Below are 18,103 nucleotides of genomic sequence, written 5' to 3' on the forward strand. Positions count from 1 at the left end.
TGTGATATGTCTTCTAACTATAACAACAGCAACACCTAGACTTTTGTTATGTGGTTTTCCTGTATCAGCACTCAGTCAGGTGCCATAGGCATATTGCATTCTTACAATGTTGTACATGGAATGCTCTAGATTCCTGTTTTGCAGATAAGAAAACTGAGGCTCCGAAGTTAAGCAGAAAATCCCTTAGTAAATATGTCTCAGAGAAAGGCTTTGAATTCGAGGAGAGATAGGAAATGGAGGTTATTTAATTTAAACCAAGCCTTTGTTCCTACACATCAGATCGGCCGTTGTGCTTGATAAATTATCCAATAGACAGCTTAGTAATGTGGGAATCCATTCCCATTTCCCCTTCTTTTGCATATTTTTCATCTTTATGATGTAACAGCTGTTTCTGCTTCACTGCATTTGGCTATTAGAAGGGTTCCTCCCTACATCATCTAACGGCCATTTTGATTCATGGCAGTCAAATATTTTGCTCATTTGGACAGTTTTTTGGGAAAGTGCATGAAATTCAATTTTGGTTTCTAGAGGTCAATCCCACCACTTTCTTTTCAGTTGCTTGTTTCTGAAAGAAGAAAAAGCAAACTTTTTAGAAAGTGGTATGTCCCTCCACTCAGGGGGGATACACAGTCCTGCATGCTGAGACAGGGACCAGCTTTTGTAGGAAGGACTTTAATGCTTGTTCATTTCTGAAGCTCATCCGAGATCACTGCACTTTTCCCTGGGGAAGCTGGAGAGTTTTATTCACACAAGGCTTTCAACAGCATGGAAATATGTGACCTAAAACTTAACACTTCATCATTCCCAGCCTCTTTATTCACATCTAGTATAATTGCTGAATCCCTTTTCAATGACTGCACAGAAAAGGGAATCATCAAGTGGCCATAGGGAGAGTTCTGGCATGTCTGAGCTGAGAAGAAATGCAAAGAAAACCCCAGTGGTCTTCTTTTTCTTCCCAGGGGATGCTGCAATAAAGAAAGTGTTAATTCTTTGACTTGCAGCCCCCTGTAACTTTTTGTTCTGGTTGTGCATTGGAGAAGGTAAGCTTTGCTCTTTTCCTTGGTATGTAGCACCAGCTGCCTTAAGAATATATAAAATTCTTAGCATGTTCAAAATTGCTCTAGTATTTCCTGCCACTGTGGAACTTTTGCAAAGTGTGAGTTGAGTATCTTAGGAGCAGAGAAGCAAGTTATTCCAGCCACTGGAATAACTCCAAGGAATCCTATATTTTTGCTTTGAGCTAAAGGTAGATGATCTTCAGTACAATTTGAGTCAAGAATGTTCAATTAATCAAGAAACTAAGTTAAACTGGGGAATTATTTTTAAAAGTGTGCATACATATGCAACACATGTCATTTTAACTTTAAATATAAAAAATATGTGTTCATTTACCCACTTTTTAAGGAGTAGGACCAAAGTGTATGATTTGGGGTCAATGGTTTCTCTATAAAACTTTCTCCTAAGAGAATATACCCAATGTCTGGTTTCATTTCTGTAAAATAGAACAGTACCTAAAGACATATGCAAAGTAATGTAAAATTTAAAGTCCTCTAAAATTCTATTATTCGCAGTCTTATCTCAGGTTCTCAGCAGCACTTAATTCAAAAAGATTTGAATGATTGTTTTTATTGAGCAAGTCAACATATTTAAATTATATTTTATAAAAACCCTCTCTCCCCACTAATATTTAACCCATTTGCATAACACATTATAAAGATCACCACCATAATAACAGAACTGTCAAAAAAAATGGTTTTGGTACCAAACACCATGGCTTTTGGCCAGCAATTCCATTGGCAGAGGCAGCCATGCCCCATGTAATTAATGCAATTTGAGTCCACTCTGGGCACCAGCACAAAGAGGAATGGAGAACATTGATTCGTTGCTTAGTTTTGTTAAAGGCGAAAGCCATTATGAAAACTTCTCTTGTAATTAGACTCTATAAAACTGATAAACATTAAATGTGAAAGGAAGAAAAAGTTTTCTAAATTCTGTCATCTACTGAGAAAACAAGAACTGTCATAATTATTTTAGTACTTTCCTCATGGATTAGACATTTATTAATAAATATCTCAGCTAACCAGAATTTGTTTCTTTGTGAAACATTGGGAATGTGTCCTGTCATTACTGAAGTTCTTTTAAATGTGTGCATGACAAATTGAGGACTTGATTCAGATGCAGATTCATGTGTTTTGTTCTCAGATATTTGATTCAGTGGAGAGCTAGGTATTTTTGTTTTTAACCAGAACTCCAGTGGTAATAATTCAGTGGGGCAGCTGAGACTCAACCATATTTTTCACATACACACATACACACACACACACACACACACACACACACACACAGATGTGTTTAAGATTACTTCTTTGAATGTGAATGTAAAATGCTATAATATTTTGTCTCCCTAGCTCCCTATATGGACCTCCCATCTGTGTCAGTAAAACAAATATGTAGGCCAAGAATTGAACTGATCTTCAAGTATTATTAGGCAATACTTTCTTAGACAATTGTGAATACCCCAAATCTAGAATGCCAGCAGCTCTTTAGGGTTCTTTATTTCCCTGTCACCAACAACTCCAACACTTAGAGTTGGCTCACATTTGGGGACCACTTCTCTTTCTTCCCACAGAGAAACTATTTTGAGTACCTAACAGCCATGACTGGGCTTGCCCCAAAGAGAAGAACAGAGCCATATTGAGATTAAGAGGCACAATGGTCAGCCATGTGTACTTACTCAGCTCTTACCAGTCAGCCTTCCAAACCTACATTCATGCCAATGGAGCAATGTGAATGATTATGGTTGCAGACTTACAGATTTTCTTAATAATATTAAAAAATAAGAATGTGAAACTGCTCAAATCAGAGGTCTAATAATCCATAAAGTTATGGGTCTATAATTGGACTCCTGAATAGACACAAAACAGTATTATTAAATAACTTGTCTGATAGTACTCAATGAAAAAATCTACACTGATAGTACTCAAATTATATTCAAAAGAATAACCAGAATTTAAGAAACATATTTGAAAGCAAATGCAATCGAGGAAGGTTTTCTGGTAAAACCTATTGAACAAATTCATTTAATCCAAAAATACTTTATCTATCTATGTATGTGTGTGTGTGTGTGTGTGTGTGTGTGTGTGTGTGTATATATATATATATATTTATATATATAAATATATATATATTTGATGAACACAGATTTTCCTATAATAAGAATCAGACGTAAGCCTCAAATGGAAGCACATATAACAGAAGACTATTAAAGTAAATCAATATTAGAAAAAAAATCAGTGTGTAAAAGTCTGAAAGAAATATCTTGACTTTAAAAGATAATATCTTTTTTTTAATTGTTCCTTAGAAAATAATTAAAGGCTAAACATGAAAAGTTTCCCTCTGGAGTAACAAGTTCATGTCCATCTTCTTTCCCAGGGTTTTGGAAATCCCTCTGGTGAATATTGGCTGGGAAATGAATTTATTTTTGCCATAACCAGTCAGAGGCAGTACACGCTAAGGATTGAGTTAATGGACTGGGAAGGGAACCGAGCTTACTCACAGTATGACAGGTTCCACATAGGAAACGAAAAGCAAAACTACAGGTAAGTCATGTTTCATTCAGCGTAGTACTTGACTACCTTTGATCTGGCCATATAGGAATGTTCGTGAAAAAGTCTGAAAGAAAATGATGAAAATCGTCTTTCAAAATGAAAAAAAAAAAAACAGTAAAGACTTCTTACATCTTCTTACATCTTACTTTTCATAGACTGACTACCTTTAACGTTGGCTTGAATTCTAGTGATTGATTAAATAAATCTGAAGTATAAGTATAATAGGGTTGTTGGTGTTGTTTTAGTTATTGCTATGAAGTGTACTGGGTTCATACATGTAAGATTCATAACAGAAGTGACTTCAACTCAGTGGCTTGAAATAATTAATTTCTTCCCTCTACCAAAGTGTTTTTTTAGTTGTTCTACTTTCTTTATCTTCCTTAAATTATTATTTTTCTAATTATCTTGAAGGTGACAAGAGAACAATTTAAATATTTTTGAGTGATTATAAAAGAGGAGATGAGGCATAACTAAAAGGTACTTTTTTGTTTGTAAATAATAATAAAAGGGTGAAAATAAATCCAAATAATAACATACATATACAAAATGCATCACTGGGATATAAAAATAGCCAAACTATACACTTAATTTTAGATGTTTCTGAATTTATTTTCAATTAGCACCTTTCATGCTAGAAAAATTAATTAAAACTATGGCTATGAAAACAACATGATGTGTAAATTTATTCCTTGAATACTTATTGTGGTATTTTTAAGTTCCAAGAATGCTATTAGGCACTGGGCATTTGGTGGTCTCTAGTCATACAGACCTCACAGTCAAATTGTATTGCTAAGTAGTCATAAACACCTGGTTGCTATTCCTGGAGAACAAGGAGAATATTTTAGATGCTCTTATATTGCTATCCATTAATGGGATACTTGAAATATCTTTCATTGTGTGTGCCTCAATTTTATAATTAGTAAATCAGAAATACAATGATTTTTTTTAATTATTGGTACTGGAGAAATTTAACTCAGTATTGTGACTACTCCATGTGTGTCTTGGAATCATGATTGTATACATTAAAAGGATGGCACATTGCTTCAAGCAGATTGCAATGGTAGCAACCAAATCCTTGTGCTTTTTTCCAACCAGCATAGCTATCTCCTTGTAACAGGACTGTTTCTATTTCTTGTCTTTTTAAGACATAATATTCTTTAGGAATTTAAATCTTCATCTCTTTCATGGCTCAATTCATTTTCTTTCAATAGATTACATATAGAATTGAATCCCTGGAGACATAATAATAATTTTCTTAATAAATAGTGATGATGTCACCACAACAGAGGGTGAGAAATAGATCTAAAGGGTGGACAGTCTCATGGGAGAGCAAGGGTCTACTTAATAGCAATTTGAGAAACCAAAGATGAGACATTTATAAAATGCAATGGGGTGGAAGAAGAAATGTTTCCAAGGAGGTCAATATTTTGAGAGTTTTATAACACGAAAAACCACTGTAAAACATCAGGGGTACTCTTATGTAAATGTTTTGACCTGAAACTTGAAACTAAGTGAAACTTGGCTAATGTCATACAGCTTGACAATAGGACTTGCAAATAATTAGTTTGGTCTTTTTCTAGGCTCCTGAAGAATTTGCTTTGGTTCATTTCCAGAATGTCTCTCAATTCTCTATAGGTGGTGGTGGGAGGTTGGTGGGGGGAGGTATGTATGTGTGCATACATGCATATGTGGCTGGGATAGTGTTAGGGGAACAAGGAGTGTCTAGGAAGGTTTAGGAGGAGAGCTGGCGTCTGTTGTAGGGTTGGATGTGTGGTGTGAATGCTATTTTGCCATCTGCCTGAGGAAGGAACACTGGCCTCCTCTTGGAGTCCTCCCTACTCTGGCCCCAGCTGTCCTCCTGAGCATTTCTCATTCTCTCAGCATCTATGATTCCATTTCCTCACCAGTATGATATGGATCTATGATCAGAAAGGAAGTCTTCCCAGGCAGAGTGAGGTACACACTCTGGGATTTTCACTTACCTTTCTTAAGAAATTTGTGATCCTTGAGAATCAGAATCATAAAGCTAAAAAGTAACTTAACAATTATTTCCCAATCTCTGGTTTTGGGGGAAAGAAAGCTGAAGTCCAGAAAATAGACAACATTTTTCCCCAGGAGTGAAAAAGACTTTTGCTTCCTGCCTAGTGCAGCGTAGTTTCTGCTGTCATGGTGTTGTAGTCACCTCACAGATGGCAGATCTGCAACCATTACTTTCTCATGCAATTAAGCCCAGGATTCACACTGGTATCAAATGAGAAATCAGAACTCATTAAAATATAATGGTTTTTCTGGTGGAGGGTTAAAGGAAACATACTATAGAATGCTGTCACTCACTCTTTCAAAGAAAGGGAGGGTAAGCTTAAAATGGAAAGCTAACACCTGGAGATTTTGTCCCTTCCTAGGCCACCACTGCTTCTCCAGAGTCAGTGGCACCACCTGTGGCCCCAAGTTGCAACTCCAGCCATTCATCCTTGCTTGGAGGTATTCTTCTTCCATTCCTCTCTCTCTTTGCTCTGAACTGCTACCCCTTCCTTTGTGATAAATCATTCAAATTACTAAAACTAAGAGTGAGACAGTATTTTATATTTAGCAAAATGATTTTGACACTTTAGTTAGTTAACCTCCTCATAGTGACTTTTTGACATAGGTATTATTAGACCCATTTTAAAGATGTGGCACTGGAGGTACATGCCTATAATCCCAGCTACCAGGAAGGCTGAGTCAGTAGAATTGCAAGTTGGAGGCCAGCCTGGGTAACTTAATGGTACCCTGTCTCAAAATAAAAAGGACTGGGAGTGTAGTTCAATGGTAGAGTGCTTGCTCTGAATGCATGAGACACTGAGTAAAACCCCAGTACCACACACACACACACAAAATCCTAGAGTTTTGATCCATTTACCTCAAATTCAACTAAACAACTAAATTTCAACTTTAATTCAAAACTATGGAATGCATGCCAAATATTTTTTATATTTTTCCATTTTCCAAAATTTTCTTCTTTTGAATTAGATTAGAAACTTCTCAAGTTTTCTTGTTTAAAAATATTCTATCTTGAAGTTTCTATCAATTGTATTCATAATAAACAGAACAAATTGAAAAAGAAAAACTTTTCTCATACTCTTAACATATTATGAGTAAGGATTGTGAATGGTTAGATAGGCTTACAAATGTGTGTGTGATACACATGTTTTCCTTTTATTCTCTGAGGAAACTTCAAATGATTTTCTCAGATAGAAAATAAAATTTATAGAACCCAAGAGAATGTGAAGGAGAAAAAATAATAATGTAAGAGTGTCATGATAAACATATCATGTGAAATAGCACACAATCAATGTGAAGTTATTAAATACCTCCCCTGGAGAGGTAGCATTATCCAGAGCCTTGTCATCTAACACCCAAACCATTATGGAGCCTTTCTGCCTCTAGTCTTGATATTCTTCAAAATTTCTTCCACACTGTTGCTAGGGTGATTTTTCCAACAATCAGACATGGTTCTTCATCTCCATCATAGATTTGGATAGCATTCAAATATCTGCAAGTTAAAGTCTGCCACTAAGACTCTTCATGATCTGGCCACTACCTACTTCTCCTGCTATTGCTGTCATATACACCCTCCAGCTTTATCTACTAGATTTCCTCTTCATTATGATTATGTTCCAGTAACTTGCAACTTGCTATTTCCCTAAGCACTTCATGCCTTTGTTTAGACTATCTCCTTGCCCTACATACATAAATCCAACTTTATCATAAAGATATGTCTTAAAACTTACAGATTCTCTCTTATGCCAGGAACTCTTCTTTGATACCTACTATGGCAGAGGCTGTGATGTGTCAACCCACTGCCCCCTTCAGAGCCAAAGCACTCCTTCTCCCACCTCCCAGAAATGCTGTTGATGGACAGCTTCCAGCTGGGGTCCCCTCTCTAGGTATTGGTTATGGCTGAGAAGAATCACATCACCCAAGGAAACCCCTCCTTTCTGCCAATAGATTGCATCTAAGGAATGATGGATACAGGGATGTAAAAGCCTTCTTGCCTCAATTGGGGACAATTCTGAATGACTGGTAAAGGTCTATAATTCCACCTGAGGTTAGCTGAGGTCTTTACTCTCTGTGGCTGTGTGTGAGTTGTGAGTACTATTTTCCCTTTGTTCAGTCTTGCCTCCTTTGCTCTGCCACAGATCCTAAGAACACTCCCCTCTAAAAGGCCCCTATACTAAGTTTCCAGAGAAGTATGTCACCCTTGCTCTCCAGCCAGTTTAGATTTTGTGCTCCCATTGTTCCATAACACTCTGTGGATAAGGATCTGGGATCCACACACTATGATGTCATTAACAAGTGTTTATTAAGTAACTTTCTCTCTCTGTGTTCTAAGCTTCTAGAGTATAGAAATCATCTTTATCATAATTCAAGACATATACCTGTTAGCTAAATTATTAAGAGTTGATAACTAATATAGGGTGCCTACATACTATATGTACCAGATGTCTTGTTTTTCAAGAAACCTGAAACATAGTATTTTGCACAAAGTCACAGTTGCTAATATGATGGAGAGTTAGAATTTTAATTTTGGTCTCATAAATACCCACCATACATATGGCCATTCCCCAGCAAAGGGAAATCCAATAGCTAGTTTGGGGAATTAAATTAAATTTCAAAGCACATATTCTAACATATATGTTTCTTCTAAGCTCATTTTTTTCTTTAATAATTTCAGTGTCTATAGACTCATTAACTCATGTTTCTGACTCTCAATTTTCTGTCCCCAGGAAATAAAATATTTGTAAGTTATTTGTATAGCTCAAAAATTATTATTGTTTGAACAAAATCATCTTTAGGTGTGCATTTCTTTTCTATTTTTTTACGGATTTTGAATTATTTAATAAACAATTTTTTATGTCTCTAATAAATACTTGAGAGTTTCATCAACTTAGGGATTAAAGTAACCTTTTTACTTCTAATAAAAACTTAGCTTGTCCTAAAACAGAGTTAAAACAAATACATAATCACCAGCACCACAACAAATACAACTGAAAAATAACAGAGTAATTGTGGGGTTGAAGAGATGTTAAGGCTACTGGAAAAAGTTCTGGCATAAGAATCAGAGATGGGAGGCTGTGAAGAAAACTGACTTTATCATCTGTAAGATCAACATGGCTGTGACTGTCATGCTTTCTCAGAAACGAGGACCATGGTGACTCTCAGGGAAGTCTAAATTACCAAGCAAATTCAGTCACCAAAATGGGACCATGAAAGGGGCACTCTGTGGAGAGCTGTTGTGTTGGTGTAGAGCACTCCCCATGCTTGTGCAGACAAGCGTCTTGTGGTGTGTCTGGAGCTATTGCCATCATCAAGAAGCCAGGCTGGATGCTAAATGGAAGAGAGGATAGTGTGGAGACTGCCAGGCAGCTGTATCTGATGATGTCCTGAGAGTTGGGCCACTTTTTCCCTTCCGTTTCCCAAATCTCATATGAAGTCCACTTTGTGGCCCCATCTAATACAGACCTATGAAGGCAAGGGAATTCTGGGAAAGAAGTTCCCAAATTAATGAGGTTGACAGTAGCACAATCTGCCCTACACCTTGGAAGAATCACCAATACTTGTATACCTCAGTTTTATTATCTTTAAGTGGGAACAATATAATTAGATGGAGTATACAAACATATTTTGTATTTAGTAAGCTTAAATGCCCTACCAATATGAAAACTGTTTAGATTTTTAAACACAGTTTCATCACAACCTGTAAATCTATTATTGATTTATTAAAGATTCTAATGATATATTATATATTGAAACAAACTTCTTTTGCTGCTTGGTAGTTATTCATCTATTTATTTGGATTCAAGTTCCAAGCCAGGTTAACTCTTAAATTTGTGATCTTCTTTTGTCTTCTTGAGCTAGACCAAGCTACCATAAACCCCCAAATGAACCAAAAGTTAACATTAATTAGTCAGTCATTATTAATTAAGTGATTAGTCACAAAGTTCATAAAAATAATATTTTTAAAGACTCTAGTTTTTCGCAGAATTTTTCTTTCTAGATTTATCTGATTGTTTCTACCTGATTAAATTCAAATTAAATCTTTTTGACAAGAATGTAAGTGATATTGTATAACTTCCTATTCTCTTACATCCAAAGTCATAAAAGACCAATTGTTCCTTGATTGACTGAGCTAAATTTACTTCATTCTTCAAGGTTTGGGTTCTGTTTACCCAATGGAATATGTACTCTTCTCAAAAAACAAACAAACAAAAAAACCTTATAAAGGATTATAATGTATAAAGTACATAAAGCTGATCTGTTTTGAAGTATTTGAGGGAACTTGTCTGTCACTCTGATCGTTCTCTTATTAGGGACTCAAGCACAGCAGAGCACAGTTTAAAAATGATTGCATCACATTATTATAACTAAAAACACAACTTGCCAATCAGAAATAAAATTAATTATATATTTTTAATATTTTTTAGTTGTTGATGGACTTTATTGTCTTTATTTTTATGTGGTGCTGAGAATCAAACCCAGTGCCTCATGCATGCTATGTGAGCACGCTACCACTGAGCCACAACCCCAACCCCAAATTATATTATTTTTAATTAAGAAAAAAGCTAAGTAAAAATTCTCTAAACTTAATGTAATAAAAGCATAGTTTTAATGAATATATTTCATTAGAAAGTATATGTGTTTTTTTCTTAAATCTTGGGCACAATATTTTCCCTAAAGTTAATTCCTTTGTAATATTTATAAGTATTAACTTAATTAGTAAATCCTATATTACAGAAGAATGAGTACATCCTTCAACCAATAAAAAATTTGAATTAATTAAGTCTGAATGACAAAAGCAGCAATTCATAATACCCCTGTTATAATGAGTAATCTGGCTATAATGTTGATAGTACACATTTGTGGATATTTATATTTTATTATTAGCATACCATTTGTTGGGTATAATGATACTTCCAGGTTAGAACTGACTAGTTGATAGCTATCTGAAAGCCTTTTTCTGGAAGATTCCACATGAGAATGTGAATAGACTATTTGGACAAAAATTGTGAAAAAAAAACTATTTGAAAATAATTTGGCTATTTAGTATAATTTTACACCATGTTTATTTTTTAGCCTACATCTTTATTAGGAAGTAATTTGATATAATGTATAAAACATTGTACTGGGAATTCAGAGACACAAATAGACTTGGGTTTGTAGTTGCTTTTCTGCATGACCTGGGACAAATTGCTTCACTTCTCCAAGCCTTAGATCCTCAGGAGTAAAATGAGGAGGTGAGGCTAAAGTTCTTTCCAATTTCGCAACCATTTAAAAAAAAAAAATGAAGTACTCTGTTGTCCTGTGTGTATTTCAAGGACAAAACAATTTTATGTGGACTGAGAAAAATTCTCTTAAGCCTCCTAATGTAAATTTGAGCCCTGCATTTTTGTAGGTATTGGAAAACTTGTTTCATTTATTTTAGTAAAATGTTTCTCATTTCTCTGATCCTCTGGGCTACATGGTCCTGGCTGAAACCAGTAGCAGATATATTGAAATGCAGGACATTTTTTTTTCAGCAGCAGCAGTTATAGAATGAACATAGTAAAAATATATATGGACACATTCCAGCAGCTTCAAAATTCTTAAAATCTCTGGCATAGGTTTTCAAACTCAAACTTTTACACAGTTTTATTTGAATTTACAAATTTACAATTTGAATTTACAATCAATTTGGTAGGTGTATACTTTTATTTATTTTTGATGTGGTTACTTCCTAAAGCCTAGGAGGAATTGCCTTAGTAAACAAAATTTATACTTTACACCTGCTGACTGAGATGAAATATTTATGAGGAAAACAAAACAAAACACTTTCTAAGGTCTTCAGAGGCTTGGTGAAGGCAGAGTCTTACAAAGTCACTTTCCTCGGGTCTTCTAAGTGTCAGAAAAATCTCTTACTTTTAATGAAGATTAATATCAGTCTCTAAAGTCAACAAAAACAAGTGTCCCAGTGCTGTTTGTTAAGTCTAAGGATTCCCAGAGGATTTCTGCTACAGAATAAGTAATTTTAAGGCTCAGAAAACTGCCACCCTAGAAAGTTGCAGGTATACCCATGTTGCAAAAACCAACTGTTACAAAAACCAATATTGGAAAGACACTGGTTCCAGGAAATAGTGGAAGAGATGCCCTATGAGCCACTGCTCTAGATTCCCCTATGCTATCCATCACCTCAGTGGTGCAGCTGAGCATTCACAAGGGTACATATATATATATGTGTGGGAGAGACAGGGTAGGGAATGGACAGTAGATAGCCAGCAAGCCATCACAAGGCCACAAACACAGCATATACTGAAGATGAGTATGAATAAGGAGCACTGATCAATTTGGGTAGGTTGGAAAGACTCACATGGAGTAAGTTAAATTGACGTAAGTTTAGGCAAGTTGGAATTAGCTGGGGAATAGTTCAAAGTTGCAAGTAGAAGAGAGGAAGGAATAGCACATGTGGAGGCTGAGAAGTGAGACATAGCATGCCTTAGACAAATTGCAAGTAATTAGGAGTTGCTTAAGCAAAGGTGGAAGGGGGCAAAGACCAATCAATCACAAGGCTAAGAGTGAAGGAGGCCAAATGACCAGCAACACGTGGAAGACTTAGGACTAGTAAGGAGGGATGGGCTTTGCAGGGGCCCCTCTGAAATGGCCTTTTCTTAACATTGATTTCCCCCTCAATACTCTGAAAACACTATCCATTAAATATGGGTGGGGACAATGTGCAGAACACATCCCACAGCACTCAGCCCCTGTCCTTCAAGAGCTTAATCTCTTTGCCTGAATTGACTTTCTTTATCCTGGAAGTTACAGCTCAATCTGTAGAGCTCTTCATTTTAGACTGGGGAAGGAGGCCCTCTAGGAGCTACCCCTCTGTTCTATATATATCTTTGTCCTGTCCTTATCACACTACGTGATAATTGGCTGTTTCCTGTTATTAGTCTGTCACCTTTAGAAGGACAGGGACTTCACAATGCATGGCATGTGCCTGCCAAGGAAGCACTTCTACTAAACATAAAAAGCACATCAATGAGAAATTTTTTTTGTACATTCCATAAATTAGATTCGAATATTGAATTCATTAATCTGGATGCCAAAAATTCAGAGACTAACAAGTTAGTCAAAGTTTCTGCTCTCTTAGGTTTATGGTATAGGATGAGAGCATATGATAATTTAAGATTTATAATAAAGTACTATTTTCTTTAGTTTCTGGGACTGTTGTGGAATGAGATTCACTTCCTGATCTATTTGACTCCTGGTGTTTCTGTTTCTTTTATCTTTACTTTCAAGTGATATGTAAGCATTTCTGTATTGCATGATGCCAGGCAAATTAAATATTCACAAAATAGACACAACATACCTTGTTCATTGCTCTTTTAACTGAGCATGTAACTTTATTAAATCACTCTCTGAAAAGATGTTCTATCTCATTCATTTGAAATCGGAGCCTGCATTCATTCATATATCTAGCCAGCCAACTGCCAAATATTTATTATGCGGCCAGTATCTTCCTGGCACACTCTATCACTGATTTCTAAACTTGACTGTGATACAGTCAGCTAGGATGCTTGTTTGAAATAAATATTTTTAAATTCCACATCTAGAGATCCTTATCCTGGTGATAATGGTCTTGGAGGTCAGGAACGGGTCCTTGTTCCCTGGTGTTGAAGATTAAACACCCAAAAAATGCTGAGGCAAGCGTAGAAAGCAAGTTTTATTTAAGTAAGGGGCAGCAGACTTCTTGGAAGAGAAGGGGCTGGCAGAGCTGGGTTTCAAGGGTGTGGGTGTGTCTTGCTCTTTTATAGATCCCAGAACCCCTTACCTTCTCTCTCTTCTCCATGTGTATGCCTAAGGGCAAAAAGGAACAGGGGCACAGAGTGTCATCTAGAAACCCATCATGCCAGGAAGCTCAATCCCACACCCCCAGGTTAGCTGTTAACAACCAATTGTTCTCTGTTTGATAATCAGCCATCATCCTCATTCATTCCCTACACTGACTGCTTGACTTCCCCCACTGCCTGAGTTTGCTGAGGAATGTGACAAATGCTGAACCCTCAGACCAGGTGGGGCTACAAGCAGTTGGGTTTTTTGTTGGTGGTGGTGTTTTTTTTTTTTTTTTTTTTGCAAAGAAAGCATATGGAAGGTCTGTTGAGTGGGCTCATTTTATACAATTATTCTCTTAACCTCGTGTTCCCACCATCCTCATCTATCTGTCCCCTCACACTAGGATAGGACCTAGGTATCTCAATCTCCTGAGTACACCAAGGTGATGCCAATGCAGAAATAGCATTTTAGTAACACTAAATGGAGACACCATGCTTGCTACTCTTAGAGGCTACTCATTAAGGAGAAGGAAGCAAACCTGGAAGTTGACTTAAACATTTCAGCTGCAGCGTGTTTTAGCATGTCTGCTTGATTTCTTTTGTTTTTCTGTGTTCTTTGATCAAGGAATCATAGACTTAAAAAAAAAATTCAATGTCACTGTGGACCTGCTCCCCCAAATAATGAAGAGACACAAAATTTTGCTTACATTTATGTGTGATTCAGCTCTACACTCACAGTCTGTAGTAAGAACCCTTGAAATTAGGGTATAGTTGGGTACTAAAGAAAGTTGATCAAATCTACTGGGGTGAAGGATGGATGAGGCCTATCAGAGGAGAATGAAGGGAATCAAGAAAGGCTCCACAGAGGGGGAGCCCCTGTGATTTGTGAAGTAACACCAAGTATTTATGAGGCAAGCAGGAAAGATGGTGGCAGAGGAGGAAGGGGCTTTGGTTTCCAGCCAGAACAAGGGATGTGGATAAAAACAGAGGTGGGAGGAAGCCTGCCCTCTGGAGAGAGCAGCAGATATCTTGGTAAGCAGGGGTTCATTGTTAACAGGGCCCTAATCCATGGTGAGGAGTTCCATCTCATACTAATTATGAAGAGAAATAAGCACCCTGATGATTTTGGTCAACTTAGGAATCTACTTAGGTACCCTGGAGTCTTATTTACTGACCTCATTGTAACACATTGTCCAAATACAACAAGGGAAAGTGTTTTTTCTTTGCAAAAAAAAAAAAAAAAAAGGAGAGAACAAAAACCAACCAAACAAACAAAAACCTTAGATAATATCTGTCGATGATTTTTAGCATTCTAAGCAACCTTTCCTCTCTGTCTTCCCCAGGAGAGGCTGGAAAGAAAGCTTCTTTAAACAGAAATAAAAATTAGAACAAATCTATCTCCCTTGAACTTGTTTGTACTGAAAAGTGCCAATTTCAATTACATATTTTCCAAGATCCTGAGTTAATTTTTGGTAGAAGAAGAAAACCAATTGAAATCTCTGCAATAGTTGTTGGCTTGCTCTTTGAGGCACTAGAGGAGAATCCATCCAGTGAGCCACCGACTCAGAGCTGATGCTATCAGTCACATATTACCCCAGGGGAATTAAAATGTTTAAGGGACTGCCTGTGTTCTTTACAGGGGTCTTCTGGCCACATCATTCATCTTAGCATTCAATTTTTTTATGTATTCTTAGAAAAGGGAGGGTGCGGGAGCCCATTTTGTTTTGAACTAAAAAGAAATAATTGCTACACTGTGTATTTCTGAACTTTGGAAAATGTAGCTCCATTGACACAAATCTCATGAAAAAAAAATATTTCAATATATACAATGAGTGTGTTCTCTCGGGACTCTGCAAAGGCAACCAGAGATAACAGTGCTTGGGCTCACTATTTTCCTTGGGGGAAGAAATTATCATGAATTTTGAACACACATAAGCATCATGTCTGCATTGAAAAATACTGAGAACTGTATTTTGCTGTCATTTTGAAACAGGAGTCACTTGTAGCTATATCAAGAATTTAAGGAAACCTGAATTGTTAATAAACTCCTTTGGTCAAAGTTTGTAAGTGAAGGGAGAGACATTGAAAATGTATGTCATCAAAATTTAGATGAAAAATCAGTATACAATTTGTACATGCATAGTGAAAATTACCTAAAAGAATCATATTAGAAACAGAGAATAAATGAAACTGGATTTTCCAAAGCTTCTCATTACTTGGACTGAGATTTTTCTCTAACTTTGGAAATTTATCTTTCTAATCACAGTGTGGATCCAGGATCATCATTATTACAAACATTTTTCTTTCACACTTTCACATCTGCTACTTAGTATACTACTTAAAGATAAGTAGTATACTACCTCAGGGCATTGGAGGCTTACAAAATAAGGCAGCATAAAGAGAAGGCACATGTGCTGAAATGCAGATGATTCCTCAATAACCCAATTTCTTAGAGAAAAAGTAGAAATAATCGAGGAAGATTTAATGTGATAAAGAAAGTTTTCAGGAAATAGACCTGAGAATTAAAGGGTAGGTTGTTCTAGAGATTTTTTCCTAATATCAGTTAAGAGTAAACAAAGAAAATACACATGCTATATTCAGCCAGCAGAGCTCCCTCCTAGCAAGAGAAGCCTACCCAGGTAGGGTTCTCAAAACATTGGAATTTTAATTTATTAAGGAATAAGTATTTGTATTAGAGAATTGTTATTGACTTTGAACTAAGTAGTCAGTCAGCAAACAAGCAACTCTTTGCTTCTTGTTCTTTGAATTTAATATTTTGTTTATTCTGTATGAAATGAGAAATTTCAAATGATATGGCACCTTATGGATTTGAGGAAATTGGTGCTTTTCATCTTTAATTTATTCAACATGTTGCCTATATACAGGCCTTAATTAGCTGTGTCTATATCTCATCATTTCCATTACTGTCAGTACACATGAATGACTATCAAGGTCATTAGTTTATACTTGTTTAATTCAGATTCAGTCACACATATAACTCATGTGTACTGATCCACATTTTCCTTATTGATGAGGGAAATTTCAGTTGTTTGATTTTTTAATGAATATTTAAGTACTTACTCTGCCTACATGCAGCAGTCCTTTTAAAGACTTATATGTATTATCTCATATAATATCCATAATAATACAGGGGGACATTACTGTTGTTAGAGGCATTTTACAGATGAGGCAAATGAGAATTAGAAAGGATAAGAGCTAGATTGCAAACTCAGAGGACTGAGCTTCAAGCTTTATTATGTCCTATTATAATTCCAGATATAGGTGTACATGGCACCTGCTGCACTTTGTAAGTTAATGGTTTATTTATTTACTTGGTGTGTGTGAGCTAGATGAATGAAAGAATCAAGAACTTTAGTCAATGACTTTATTGTCAATTATTTCTTTCATTTATACTTATTTTGTACTGAAACACCTTTATCTGCTGGATCTTTAGTTTTCATATCTCTATCGTATCTTTAATTCTTAGTCAAACTAACCCTTATCAATTCCTTGTTTTAGCTTTTGCTTTTCCTTATAGATTTATAATGATGCATGTGGATGATTGTCATGCAACAATTTGTCTTGGACTTGTATTTTTGTACTTTTTCAAGTACACTGACTTTTCTTCTTGTATTTTCTTATCATTTCTAACATATCCATTGATAGGCTCTTGATAACAGGTAAATCTACTTAATTGTAGACAGCTGAGTTACAGAATATATTTCCAATATGTGAAAAAAGTGTATGGTATTGCTGAGTTTAGCCTCTTCCACTAGAGAGAACAGTACCAGATTCAACATTGAAACACAAAACTTCTATCCTCCAACAAAGAACATAAAACTTTTGCAACAGATTCCAAAGTGGAATGACTGGGCTCCAGAGGAAGTCATCCAATAGAATAGACACTTTTATAGTTACAGGTTCTTTTTTAAAACATGATGGTCTCATTTCTCATTTGGACTCCAGTACTTATGAGTTGTTTTTATCAAGCTTTTGTCTATTGGAAGCTGCACGCTAATTCATATTCATTATAACAGAGCCCCAATATGACTAGAACAGACAACAATTCATTCACAGTGGACAAATCTCAAATCAAGAAAAATAATACCAGTGGGACTTGAATTCTAAAAGGTAATTGCATTGTTAGTGTTAAAATGTTTCTACATACAAACCATCTCTTAAATTATTTGTACTCTTAGTTCATAATTGATTCAATAAACATTTATAGAACACTTGCTGCATGTATAGCATATAAAGTTTACGAAAATGGCTAGGACATGAATAATTCTGTCAGGAGGTTACAGTCTGGTGAGGAAGATACCATTGCGTTGCATTATTATAAAGACATTATAATACTAGAGTAGACAAAATGAGATGTGCCCCAAAAGAAGCAGGGAGATAGGGAGAAAGGATGGTTCAGTAAATCTCAGGTTATTTATAAGAACAGGATATTCTTGGATAATAATGCATGAGAAGATAAAATGTCACCTTGTAGATGTTATTGTGAAAAAATAGAAAATATTATTTAGCTAGATAAAATTTTACTATGCTAGTAATAATACTGAATTCATATTCTTTCCTTTATCTAAGGCTTCCAGTATTAGTAATATCCACTGTGATCATGGTATGCTGAGTTTAGCCTCCTCAATT

General features: G+C 35.8%; 1 protein-coding gene across 3 annotated transcripts in view; it reads left to right on the forward strand.

The window, feature by feature from the left end:
• Window positions 1-18,103, forward strand: part of Angpt1 (angiopoietin 1) — a 223,852-nt gene that overhangs the window by 184,012 nt on the left and 21,737 nt on the right. For all 3 annotated transcript variants that reach the window (XM_005316250.5, XM_005316251.5, XM_078016780.1), the window contains exon 7: window positions 3,433-3,599. In XM_005316250.5, coding sequence (XP_005316307.1) covers window positions 3,433-3,599 — 167 coding nt within the window. The remainder of the gene's footprint in view (window positions 1-3,432; window positions 3,600-18,103) is intronic.

This window comes from Ictidomys tridecemlineatus, chromosome 7 (genome assembly GCF_052094955.1).
Source record: "Ictidomys tridecemlineatus isolate mIctTri1 chromosome 7, mIctTri1.hap1, whole genome shotgun sequence".
NCBI lineage: Eukaryota > Metazoa > Chordata > Mammalia > Rodentia > Sciuridae > Ictidomys > Ictidomys tridecemlineatus.